We start from the raw sequence: 11,983 nt of genomic DNA on the forward strand, positions 1-11,983 counted from the left end.
CAGGAAGTGGCTCCTGGATGCCTCTGGGTGGGGATGTGGGGATGGATGGATGGATGGAGGATGTTCTGCTCTGCTCCCCCCGCAGCCAGAGGTGCTGGCTCCCATTGCTGCTGCTCCAGGTCCCACCAGCATTCCTCACTGAGTTCCCCATTCCATGCCCAGCCCAGGTTTCTGTCCCATACCAACAGGGATCTGCTCCCCACAGCACCACAAGGGACACCCCCAACCTTGCAACCCCCTACACCCTCACCGCCCCCCAAAGCCATGCTTGTTCCTAGGCTCTGTCCCTTTATTGTCCCCTCAGGGCTGCCTCACGGTGCTCTCGATGAACGACTCCAGCACAAAGATGGTCTCGTCCACCTGTGTCTCGCTGGCATCCAGCCTGGAGACATGGGGACATGGTGGGACACAGGAGGACACAGAGGGACACGGGGGGACCTCCCCATCCCGCCCCTCACTTGTTGACGTTGCGCTTGAGCGTGTCGAGCTGGTGGCGCTCGGGGCCTGTGATCATCTCCTCGATGTCCTGCAGCTGCGTGTCCCCCGCACCCGTGGCCTGCAGCGAAGCCAGGATGGCCTCCACCCGCTGCGACTTCTCCAGCAGCCGCCTGTGGGGAACATGGGACAGGGCCGCGGTGGTTTTGGGACCCTGGACCCGGACATGGGGACAGGACACGGTGGCTTGGGGGACTCACTTGTTCTCCCTGCTCTCGTACTGGCGGCGCTCCATGAGGTTGGCCACGCTCTGGGAAGGGGGAATGGCAACGGATGAGCCTCTGGTCTGATGAGAGGTGACAAGGTGGTTGCACCCAGCCATGGGGTCCCCAGGATGTGAGGGGACATGGGTGGGCAAACAGACACCTTTGCTCATGGGGTGGTGGAGGAGAACCACATGTGGTGGTGCTGATGGAGAACCACACATACTGTGGTGACAGAAGAGAACCCCCATGCGTGGTGGTGGTGGAGAAGCACACGTGTTGGTGTCCATACCTTGTAGCAGCGGTGCAGCAGCATGCGTGCCGCAGCTGGCACATTCACGGTGTACAGGTAGAAGGTGCGGGAGGGAGCATGGTCAGGAGTTTTGGGAATCTCCTACCAAGAGAAGGAGGAAGGGCTCCATGGGGATGTATCCATCACAACCCAATGACTGCACTGTGAGGAGCATGTATTGTGGTGGTGGTGGTGGAGAACCACCATGTGTTGTCATGGTGGTGGAGAAGAACCATGTATTGTGGTGGTGGTGGTGGTGAAGAACCATGTATTGTGGTGGTGGTGGAGAAGAGCCATGTATTGTGGTGGTGGTGGAGAAAAGCCATGTATTGTGGTGGTGGAGCCAGCGATGTCCTGCTCCCTCATGGGGCCACCTTGGAGCTCCACTGGCCTCCATCCCCTCCACCCTCACCTGCAGGACCACCAGGTTCTCTGAGAGCATTCTGTAGAGCATGTCCTTGGCTTCCTTCGCCGGGATCATGGCAAAATCCTCCACTTGCTTCTGCTCCAGGTGCTTCTTGCGCAGGAGCAACCGGAAGATCCGGGCACAGCGGGAGCCAAACCTGAGCCAAGAGGGAAACACTTTAGGAGGTGGGAGAAAGGGTCAAGAATGAGCCCATGAAGGCCCCAAGTTGCCATCTCACCTCTCCTCCACGATGGACTCCAGGGTGGCTGTGGCCAAGGACGCCAGGGCCTTGTGGAGATCGGTGCAAGGTGAAGGTCAAGGGATAACGGCAGCACTTGGGAATGTTTCATGCGCTGGGAATGGGGGGAGGGGGGTGTGTCAGGCTCTTGCTTCCCAAAGGATACTGACAGTGAACATGCCTCCGCCGCTGTCCCTCGCCTTCCCCACGAACTCCAGCTGCAAGGGAAGAGGGAGAAGCTGGAGAGGGAACTTCATCCAGGATGGAGGGATGGGACAAGGGGGAATGGGATCAACCTCAAGCAGGGAAGGTTTAGGTGGGATAGAAGGAGAAAGTTCTTCCCTGTGAGGGTGGTGGGACACTGGAATGGGCTGAATGGAGAAGCTGTGGCTGCCCCATCCCTGGCAGTGCTCAAGGCCAGGTTGGAGAAACCTGCTCTAGTCCCTGCCCATGGCTTTAGATGAGCATTAAGGTCAATTCCAACCCAAACCATTCCATGATTCCATGAAATCCAATAGGAAAGTGGTTTTCCCTTAGCCCCAAATGCCCCCAGAACATGGGGCAGGCTCAGAACCCCCCCAGAGCTCCTGCATTAGGACAGGAACCATAAGCACACATTTCCTCACTGGGTCATCTGCCAACAGGGTGAGATACTGGTCCAAAACCTGCTTCCCAATGTTGTATCCGGCTGGGAGAGACCTGAATATCTACAAGGAGAACATAAGGAGGGGTAAAATTGAGCTTTTCCAAGACTCTGGGTGCTTTCCTGCTGGATCCCAACCCGGAAGCAGGAACTGACCTCGTTGGAAGAGAGCGGTTGGGTGTAGGGTGCATTGGAGGACGTGGTCACCTCGCTCATCCTCAGCATCGTCCGCACGATCTCGCTGCTGGTCTGGATTTGGGAAGGGAAGAAGATAACAATGGGAAAACCTCAGTTCTGAACAATTCCTGCAGCAGGAACCCACCACAGAATGGGTTGGGTTGGAAAGGACTTGGGAGCTCATTTCAGTTACAACCATCATGAGCCTGCTTGTAGGTGGAGCAGGGTTAGAACATCCCCACTACGACCACAAGCAGGAGGAGAGGAAGGGCAGGAGGATCCAAGGAATTCCATAGACCTGATCCATGCGGTTGGCTATGGCACTGACGATGGCCTGGTCCCGGAAGTGCTGGTGGAAGCGGTCAATGTTGACTTGCCAGTAGATGCCATCGTCAGGAGGAGGCTGGGAACAGGGAAAAAGGCATGGAATGGGGGGAAGGAGGGACGGAATGGAGGGAAAGGTCCTGCTTTACGCCCTGTGGATGACATTGCTTCATGTCCTGGCTACCTCAGTGCTTTCTCCATCCTGCTTCTGCTTCTTAGCCTGGTGCTCCCCATCCTCCTCCTCACACGAGCGTCTCCGCTTCCCTTTCCCTGTCAGAGAAGCTGGAGTTGGCTCTTCCCAACCCATCCCTGTGGGATCAGAGCAGCAGAACATGACCGAGGGGCATCTCACCTACAAGGTTGAGCCTGGGCACCACGTACATGTCCTTCTCATTGAGCACCAAGGTGGGCGCAGGAGGAGGTGGCACTGTGGGGGTGTCGAGGCCCTCGGGGACCAGGGGACACCTCTGCACGAAGTGGGTGTCTGCCAGGCGCACGAAGGTGTTGGCCACCTCGCTGTAATCCATGGTTTTCCCATCTAATCCATAGGGAGAGGGATGGTGGCATCAGGGTGTTGCCTGTGGCTTCGGAGGGTGAGGGGATGCTGGTGGTCAGGGATGCTCTGAGGGTGGTTTGGGACTGGGGGGGCAACATTCCCATGGTGTTTATTGCAGATGTCTCTGATCATTGCCAGGGGTTGGACTGGATGAGGTTTGAGGTTCCTTCCAACCCAAGCCAGTCTAAGATCCTGATTCCAATCAAAAGGGGCTATAAGAAACCTTGAAGAGGGGCTTTGGACAAGGGATGGGACAAGGGGGAATAGTTTTAACCTGCCAGAGGGGAGATTAGGGTGGGATATTGGGATGAAGTTCCTCGTTGTGAGGGTGGTAGGACACTGGAATGGGTTCAATGGAGGAGACTTGGATGCCCCATCCTTGGCAGTGGCCAAGGCACCAGCCGAAGGTGTCCCTTCCCCAAGCCCAGTTTGAGCAGCTCCTTTTCCACATCCCCAGCGCCGCCATCCTGCTCCCTGCTCCCAGCAGAGCTTCCCACCTTCCATGGTCTCGGTGAGCCTGTCCGCCACCTTCCTCACCAGGGCGCTCATGCTCATGTGCCCGTTGAGAAGCAGCTCCTCCACCAGGAGCTCGCCCGTGTCCCCATAGAGGCTCTTGGCGGTGTAGATGTAGCGGGGGTAGCGCAGGATGCGCAGCACGCGCCGGCACCGTGCCTCGTACTCCACCAGGCCCCGCTTCTGCACCTGGTAACCCACCAGGTTGTGCTGGATAAGCACACAAAGCGCTTTCTTCACCTGCAAGGAGGCTTCGTGGCACCACAGGCTCCCAGCTCCCTGGGGCACCACCACGTCCCCACACACCAGGCCCCAGCCTGGGCCACCAAGAGCGTGTCCATGGGGCTTTGGGATGGAGCCTCTAGCACCCCTTGGGCAGCCTGGGCCAGGGCTCTGCCACCCTCGGCACCGAGTTCTTCCTCGTCATGAGGTGGTGCTAGGTGGGTGTTAGCTCATGGCCATTGCTCTACGATGTGCTAGCGCTGGGCACCAAGGAACAAGGGATGGGGCAAGAACAACGGCCTCAAGCTGCACCGGGGCAGGGGGGATAGGTTGCTGAGGCGCAGGGATGGGGCACTGGGCAGGGAGGGGGCAGGGCACAGGGAGGGGGCACTGGGCAGGGAGTGGGGAGGGGGCAGGGCACAGGGAGCAGGGGCTGTCTCCCACCGCACCTGATCCAGCAGCAGTCCCGTGTCGGCCGCAATGAGGCGCAGCGGCTGCGGCCCGCTCCGGATGAGGAACGTGCCGATCGTCTCCACGATGTCCCCGAAGTACTCCCGCAGCAGGAGGGAGCAGAGCTTCAGCTCCGCCTGGGTCATCCCCGCGGCGCCTCAAATCCCCTCGGGGGCGCTGGGAACAGGGCGAATGTCAGCAATGTCGCCCCGAATCCCCCCCGCCACACTACGCCCTCACCCACCCGGCTCCGGCCTAGGCCCGGGCCGCTGCGGCCGCCATGGCAACCTCCACTTCCGCCTCCCCGCCCGCCACTTCCGGCGCCGCTCTACCCCGCGCCCTCCCCTTGCTCCTCTCTGGACTCTCTGCCCTGAGAGCAGACGAGCCGACCGGAAGTGAGTGGCTAGCGCGGGGTTGGTGGTGGAGGGGGGGGTGGGGGTGGTCTCGTGCCGGCGTCGCCGCTCTCTCCCTGCGGAGCGCCGCCTCGTTGGCCCGGCGGAGGACTGACGGCAGGAGCGAGAAGATGGCGGAGGCCTCAGCGGCCGCCGTGCCCCAACACCGCTTCTTCTGCCACAGCTGCAAGGGCGAGGTCAGCCCCAAGCTACCGGTAAGCGCCGGGCTCGGCCCGGGGGGAGCGTGGCCTCGGCCCCGTAGTGCTCCCGCGTGCGGCCGGGCCCGGGCCTAAGCGGCTCCCCCCTGAGCCGCCCCCCCACCCCGTGTCCCGGTATCCCGGGGTATCCCGCTCCATGTTACCCCTGAACCCCATAACCACCCCCCCCGCTCCCAAATCCAGCTGAGACCCCCTCAATCCCCTCCTGACGTGTGTAGGGTGAGATCCCTCTGGGATTGCTGCGGTCCCTATGGAATGCTGTCCCTATGGAATGCTGCGGGGAGCAGGCAGGGGGGCTCGATGCACCCCCGCAGGGTGACCCCCAGCCTCTTTCCCTTCTTCTTCCCCTCCTCCTGTTTTTCCTCCCCCACCCGCATTCCCCTCAGGACACACCTGGGATTCCCTAGGGATGAGCTCTTGGTGGCTCTCATGCAGATGGCCCCAAGCTGGGCTGTGACCCCCCCTCTGTGGGCTCCTTCCTGCCCCAGCCATGGAATCGCTGCTCTGGGCACAGCCGGGTTTGGTGGGGGTGCAGTGCGTGCCCCCATGGCCCTGCTGCTGCTGTGGGGGCTTGGATCCCCAGAGAGGGGGCAGAGACAGTGCCTGGGGGGTCTTGATGGGTCTCTGTAGGGCTTTGAGGGGGCTTTATGGGTCTTGATGGGTGGGGCTTTGGTAGGTCTCTATAGGGCTTTGATGGGGTTTTATGGGTATGTCATGGGTCTTGATGGGGTTTGCTGGGTTCTGTTGGGGTTTGATGGGGATCTCTTGGGTCTCTGTTGGGTCTTGGTGGGGTTTGATGGGGCTCTGGTGGGGTTTGGTGGGTCTCTGGTGGGGTTTGGTGGGTCTTCATGCAGTAGAGCCCACAGATCCCCACCAAAGCTTCAGGATGGATCCCAAGGGCTGGAAGCTCACTGGGGGCTTTGGGATTTGGTTCCACATGAGGAGACTTTTCCCACAAACTTTATTCCTCGTGTGAGGAACCACGAGGAACATCAGGATCCTTCTCCTCTGGCTGCTTTTGGGCTTTCCAGGCACAGGGAGGCAGCAGAAATCCATGGTGGCTTTTTGGTGTGGAAGTTCAGGAGCTGAATTCCCAGCCTTGGTGGCTAATCCCAACTTCCTCTGTCCTGGCAGGAATACACGTGCCCGCGGTGCGAGTCTGGCTTCATTGAGGAGGTCACTGAGGATTCCAGGTAGTTCCAGCCCTGGTTTCTCCTCTTCAAAGCCAAAGCTATGGAAAACAGGGAGAAGACAGGGAATGCCAAAGTAAAGGGAATGTTTTGGGGTGGGTTTGGACTTCTTGCTGTGGAGACTGAAGACACAATGGCAGAACATTCAGGTGTGAAGGGATGGAGGGATGGGATGAGGAGGAGCAGCTTCCAAGAGGAAGAGGGAAGAGTTAGATGGAATACTGGAAGCTGAAGGCAGTGGGACCGTGGGATGGGTTGAATGGAGAAGCTATGGCTGCCCCATCGCTGGCAGTGTTCTATGCCAGTTTGGAGCAACCCGCTGTAGCAGAAGGTGTCCCATGGCTTTAGATGAGCTTTGTGGTCCCTTGCAAGCCAATTCAGGATTCCAGGATTCTCAAACTGGGGTTGCTCCCAAGCTCCATCTGTTTCAGCCTGGAATGGGATGTGGCTTTGGAAGTGTCACCTCCTCTCCTTCCCCTCTTTCTCCTCCAGCTTCCTTGATGGCAGTGGCATCGATGACAGCCCCGCCACACAGTTTGCAGAGGTGAGCACTGCTTTCCTGCTCCTCCTTCCCACCCCGTACTGGGATATGTTGGGATATGTGGGTTCCTCCTGCTTGCTGCTCTCTGAGTTGTACCATCTACAGCATCCCAGCCAACTCCATGTGGCAGGGAGCAGGAGCTGTGAGGGTTGGAAGCCTCTTTTCCTACCCCATTCCCAAACCCCCAGTGAGGGTCTGCTCCAGGTTAAGAGGAGAACAGCCCTTGGGTTAGCATCAGATTCCCACCCTCAGTCCATGGCTTCTCCTTTGCTATCCGTTTTGCAATCGTGCTCCCATGTTTCTTGTCCAGTGCTCCTTGGTTGCTCATTCTGATGCTACCATAAACCCACTTTAGAAACCCCCTACTTGTATCCATGGGAGCTGGATCCAAGGGAATGATGGAAGGAATAACCCCAAGTGGGTTTTAGGCCCACCTAAGACACAGAGAGCCCCGGGTGGCTCCATGGCATGGGTGCTGTTGCAGGGAAGAGCTACCGTGTTGGGCTTCCTGGGGGTGGCTCAGCTGATGAGCTGGGCTATAATTAAGCATTTTAGCCAAGCTTTTTTCCCTTGGGAGCCATGGAAACCATGGGAATGTGCTGAAGTGCTGCTGGCGAGGTGGACTTCCCAACCTCCGCTTTGGCAGTGCGGCACTGCGGGATGTGCTTCATGTGGCTTCCCCCTTCTCTTCCTTCCTCCAGCTTTGGGACCACTTGGACCACACAATGTTCTTCCCGGACTTCCGACCCTTCCTGAGCAGCAGCTCCCTGGAGCAGGACAACAGGGACACTGAGAGGGGCCACCAAGCCCATGCTGACCTCTGGGGCCCCAGCCGCCCCCCCCGGCTGCCCATGACACGGAGGTACCGGGCCCGGGGCAGCTCCCGTCCCGACAGGTCTCCTGCTATTGAGGGGTGAGTGCCTCGGGAAGCACCTCCCTGTCCCATCAATAGGAAAAGGTGGGATTTGGAGGGGGAAATGTTGGATTTGGGCAAAGAAAATGAGGTCCTGGCTCTTCTGGGTGATCAAAGGTATGCCCATCGCATGCTCTGCCCTCATCCCCCTCAGCTGGAATCACAGCTGTGCATAGGGAAAGGGGGGGTTTGCCTGTTCCAGAGCCACTGGGAATGCTGGGATGAGCTCTCAGCCCCTCCTCCCCTTGTGCTGGGCCTGCCTTGGGCTTGTGTTGTGCAGGACTTGGGGGGATTCCTGCTGGGCTGTTGCTGCCCTGGGGTTGATGCTCACCTTGTTCCTTGTCTCCTCTTCCTGTCACTCCCTCTTCAGCATAATCCAGCAAATCTTTGCAGGCTTCTTTGCAAACTCGGCACTTCCTGGCTCCCAACACCCTTTCTCCTGGTGAGTAGCACATGTGGCTTTGCTCACACCAGTCCAGACCAGTCCAAACCAGTTTCCTGGTGCTGGGGAGCTCTGCTTTCCCAGTGGGGAGGGTTGTGCACAGCCCAGAGGTTCTCTGGGATAGGGAAAGGGCTCCTTTGACCCTCTGCTCCTGTCCACAGGAGCGGGATGCTGCATTCCAACCCCGGGGACTATGCCTGGGGACAGAGTGGCCTCGATGCCATCGTCACCCAGGTAAGACCTTCCTTGCATGCTGGGCTTTGAGCTGAGTCCTGATGCTGGTGGTGCGGTGGCTGCTTGAGTCCTGCCTCTCCAGGGGCCTCACACCGTGTTCCTCTGGAGATACAGGATCTCAGAGCTGGTTCCTGCTGTGGTTCATAGAGGGATGAGCCCTGTCCTGCTTCCTGGAAGCTTTGGCTGCCTCCTTTGAGGATTCATAGCATGGGATGGATTGGGTTGGAAGGGAGCTTCAAGCTCATCTAAAGCCATGGGACACCTTCCACTTACTGCATTGGGGGTGTCCAGCCTCCGTCCCTGGCATCCCAGATGGATGCTTCACCAGGAGCTAATCTGGGTGCTGGTATCGTGCTGAATCCATCTGGTGCCATTCCCAAGGATCCCCTGGCTCTCCCACCCTCCTCCTTCCTTCCCAAAAGGAGGCTGCATCCCACATGGCTGCTGGGAGCTGGCACCTTGCTCCCACCCTACAGCCCAGCACAGGCTCCACAGCTTCCCATGGGATCTGGAGCAGCAGCTCTGCCCATCCCAGGCTTTCATGTCACTTTCAAAGCTTAATGAGGCTTCTCTGCACCTTCCCTGACCATGCTTGAAGCTGTTGTTGGGTGAATTTGGGTCAGAGCGTGAAATTCCTCAGTCGTGGAGCTATAATACTGGGAAAAGAGCTCAGCCCAAGTGCAGACCCGCAGGAGCCTGGGCCACAACTGGTCCAGGCCAGGTTGGATGGAGCTTGGAGCAACTTGGCCCATTGGATGGTGGCCCTGGTTGGACCTGGAGGATCTTTAAGGTCTCTTCAACCCATTCCATGATGAGCAGAAGGGGCCGACACTCCTGTTGATGTGTTGATTCCAAGGCAGATCCCTCCTTCTTATCCTGTTCCCTCCCCACAGCTCCTGGGGCAGCTGGAGAACACAGGTCCCCCTCCTGCTGACAAGGAGAAGATCTCCTCCCTCCCCACAGTGACAGTAACTCAGGAACAAGTCGGTAGGTGCCACCCCCCCATGTCACTTTTCCCATCAGGCTTTATGGTGACCCTGGCATTCCCTGGCTCACCACCTGGATGTGCATTGGGAGCATTGGGGAGTGCTGCTGGCACCTCTGGAGCACAGCTACCACCAGCAGCAGCGAGCTCCATTATTCCATAGTCTTTGTGGCACCTCTTTGTGGTGACACCCCCCCCAGTGGCTTCCAAATGTTCTCTTTGGTCCCAGTCTCCTGGTCCTGGTCCCCATCTCCAGGTCCTGGTCTCAGAACAGGGCTTTGCTTTCTCCTCTTTCACTTTGGCTCTGACCATGTGCCTGCTCTGGAATTGTGTGAAACTCCTGCCTTCCTGTGGCTTTCTGCAGACATTCCTGGCTTTGCAATGAGCTCATCCCAGGGATTCTTTTCTCCTTGTGTTTGTCCTTTTTCCTCTGAGCTGCTTCATGCCTTCAGCTCAACTGCTCCAAAGGGACCAAGTGATGGGAAAACCAGTGTCCACAACAGCTCCTTGTGTTTTGGCTGGTGTTTTGAATACGCCAAAGGCTCTTCCTGGCCAGGAAACATCCATGTTGGAATGCTCAGTCTCCTCTGTTGGAATTCCTGGAGCTGGGATGCCTGTGGTGTGGGATCACAGGGAGCTGGGATTTACCACTTCTCAGTGCACAAGGATGGGTGATGGAAGCATCCCCCTTGTGAACCTGAAGATTCAGCTCAAATCACTTTAGTTTAACTGATCCGTTTTCCTTGTTGTCTTCAATCCCAGGCTCTGTAATGCTGCTGGTGCCAGTTTGGCTGTGGAGGAGCCCTGTGGTGAGCCGAAACTCCTCATGTCTCTTGCAGATACAGGCCTGGAGTGCCCGGTGTGCAAAGAGGACTACGCAGTGGCCGAGCAGGTCCGGCAGCTGCCCTGCAACCACTTCTTCCACAGCAACTGCATTGTGCCCTGGTTAGAGCTGGTAAGAGCCTCTCTCCGGGCTCCAGGCCCTTTGGGAATCCTGGAATGGGTTGGCTTGGAAGGGCCACCTTCCATTACAGCAGGTTACACCAAGCCCCGTTCACCCTGGCCTTGAACACTGCCAGGGATGGGGCATCCAAACCTTCTCCTTTTGACCCATTCCAGTGTCCCACCACCCTTCCTCCCAATATCCCATCTAGCTCTTCCCTCTTCCTGTTGGAAGCTGTTCCTTCTCATTCCACCCCTCCATCCATTCTCATCTCAATGTTCTGGGTATAATCCCCCTGGAGAAGTGACCATTTGAGCAGCATTCCCTGAATCCTGGAATCAACCAGATTGGAAAAGACCTTTAAGCTCCTCAAGTCCATTCCCCACCAGTAACCCACAGCACCAAGGGCTTTGCCTATACAGTTAGGGAACGCTTCCAATGACTCCACCATTCCCTGGGCAGCCGGTTCCAATGCCTGAGCATCCTTTGGGTGGATAAACTCTTCCCAGTATCCAACGTATACCCTTCCTGGTGCAGCCTGAAGCTGCTTCCTCTTGTCCCTCATCCTTCTTATCCCATATCCCTCTTGTCCCTCATCTCTCCCTTTTCTCTTGCAGCACGACACGTGTCCTGTGTGCAGGAAGAGCCTCAAGGGGGAGGATTCCAGTCGGCACCCACCGGAGGCCTCTGCCAGCCAAGTGCAGGAGCGATGGACTTTCTGATGCTCCCGAGCTTCCCGGGGGGCTCTGCCTGGAGCATCCCCCCTCAATGTACATTGTATTCCAATTCCAACCTCCAAGTCCAACCCAGAGTAGCAGGAACCGTAGAGCAGGGAGGGACCCACTGCTCCGAGTGCTGGCTTTCTCTCCTGAATCCTTCTCCCAGTGTCTCCATTGGAATCGCCTCTCTAGTCCGAAATTCCTTTCTTTTGGAGTGATTTGCCTTGGGTTTTATACTTAGGGAGCCCTTTACCCCATCCCAAGGTGGGGAGCAGCCCCCTTTGGCACAGAGGTTGGGGTGGGAAAGGGGATTTGGGGCTTCTCCCCTCTGCCCCCTCGCAGAGGGAGAGGGTTGGAAGTGAATCCAGGAGGATTTGGCTGGGGATTTCTTTGGCACTGGAGCAACGGTGGCTGTCACACACCATTGGAGGTGTCTCAGGTGAGGCCGAGGGGACGGGAGCGTGGTTGGGCCCTGGCTCTGAGCAGGATTTAGTGGCTTGTGGTGGAGACTGGGGGAGGGGGTTTGGCTCCTCTGGGTCTGTCCAAGCCTCCCCCTGCCCAGCACCATTCCGGGTTGTACCCTATGGACCACATTAAAGGCAACCTTTAGGAACCCACTTGACCTGTGCAGCTTCTTCACTCCCAAACCCTGGTGTGGACCCACCTCAAGCCTCCCTTTGGTCCGTCCCCTCTTTGTTGTGGACGTTCATTCTGTTGGGCTTTTCCCCCCATTTCTGTGCCATTTCATCCCTATTTGACTTTTACACCGTGCCGCCCCGGTTGTGCTCGCAGCATCACCCCGCGGTGCTGTCAGACACCCTGGGCAGAGGGGGCAGTTTGGGTACCAGCATTCCAGCATCCCGGGTACCACACAATCCAGCATGCCA

General features: G+C 58.0%; 2 protein-coding genes across 8 annotated transcripts; one reads left to right on the forward strand and one right to left on the reverse strand.

The window, feature by feature from the left end:
- Positions 1-268: 268 nt before the first annotated feature.
- On the reverse strand, positions 269-4,757 carry POLR3C (RNA polymerase III subunit C). 5 transcript variants are annotated; one of them, XM_065660240.1, is made up of 14 exons: positions 4,519-4,757; positions 3,832-4,087; positions 3,131-3,316; positions 2,963-3,048; positions 2,753-2,857; positions 2,434-2,526; positions 2,261-2,341; positions 1,801-1,852; positions 1,635-1,695; positions 1,403-1,553; positions 991-1,092; positions 696-745; positions 459-608; positions 269-382 (listed from the first exon to the last, which is right to left on the reverse strand). In XM_065660240.1, the coding sequence occupies exons 1-14, from the start codon at positions 4,663-4,665 to the stop codon at positions 301-303; spliced, it is 1,602 nt and encodes a 533-aa protein (XP_065516312.1). In that variant the 5' UTR covers positions 4,666-4,757; the 3' UTR covers positions 269-300. The 5 variants fall into 5 exon arrangements, with proteins under 5 accessions (XP_065516312.1, XP_065516311.1, XP_065516315.1 ...); XM_065660239.1 differs by having other exon boundaries at positions 696-781; XM_065660243.1 differs by lacking the exon at positions 991-1,092 and having other exon boundaries at positions 1,635-1,684.
- Positions 4,758-4,942: 185 nt separating this feature from the next.
- Positions 4,943-11,713, forward strand: RNF115 (ring finger protein 115). Of its 3 annotated transcripts, none has more exons than XM_065660245.1 (9): positions 4,944-5,108; positions 6,264-6,322; positions 6,812-6,863; positions 7,562-7,773; positions 8,144-8,215; positions 8,377-8,449; positions 9,343-9,436; positions 10,274-10,389; positions 10,995-11,184. In XM_065660245.1, exons 1-9 carry the CDS (start codon positions 5,043-5,045, stop codon positions 11,097-11,099), a joined length of 849 nt encoding a protein of 282 aa, XP_065516317.1. In that variant the 5' UTR covers positions 4,944-5,042; the 3' UTR covers positions 11,100-11,184. The 3 variants fall into 3 exon arrangements, with proteins under 3 accessions (XP_065516318.1, XP_065516317.1, XP_065516316.1); XM_065660244.1 differs by having other exon boundaries at positions 4,945-5,126; XM_065660246.1 differs by lacking the exons at positions 8,144-8,215; positions 8,377-8,449; positions 9,343-9,436 and having other exon boundaries at positions 4,943-5,126; positions 10,995-11,713.
- The last annotated feature ends 270 nt before the right edge of the window (positions 11,714-11,983 follow it).

The sequence above is a fragment of the Lathamus discolor genome, chromosome 24 (genome assembly GCF_037157495.1).
Source record: "Lathamus discolor isolate bLatDis1 chromosome 24, bLatDis1.hap1, whole genome shotgun sequence".
NCBI lineage: Eukaryota > Metazoa > Chordata > Aves > Psittaciformes > Psittacidae > Lathamus > Lathamus discolor.

What these genes read in the sequence shown, in the direction of transcription:
- POLR3C (XM_065660239.1), bottom strand. Translation starts at nt 4,665, where the DNA reads ATGACCCAGGCGGAGCTGAAGCTCTGCTCCCTCCTGCTGCGGGAGTAC. An exon ending in CGGGACTGCTGCTGGATCAG is followed by an intron (nt 4,088 to 4,518) that starts GTGCGGTGGGAG and finishes GCCTCCTTGCAG; the next exon opens with GTGAAGAAAGCGCTTTGTGT. An exon ending in AGGATGGAGAAAGCACTGAG is followed by an intron (nt 2,858 to 2,962) that starts GTAGCCAGGACA and finishes CCCTGTTCCCAG; the next exon opens with CCTCCTCCTGACGATGGCAT.
- RNF115 (XM_065660244.1), top strand. Translation starts at nt 5,043, where the DNA reads ATGGCGGAGGCCTCAGCGGCCGCCGTGCCCCAACACCGCTTCTTCTGC. An exon ending in AGGTCAGCCCCAAGCTACCG is followed by an intron (nt 5,127 to 6,263) that starts GTAAGCGCCGGG and finishes CTGTCCTGGCAG; the next exon opens with GAATACACGTGCCCGCGGTG. An exon ending in GAGGTCACTGAGGATTCCAG is followed by an intron (nt 6,323 to 6,811) that starts GTAGTTCCAGCC and finishes TTTCTCCTCCAG; the next exon opens with CTTCCTTGATGGCAGTGGCA.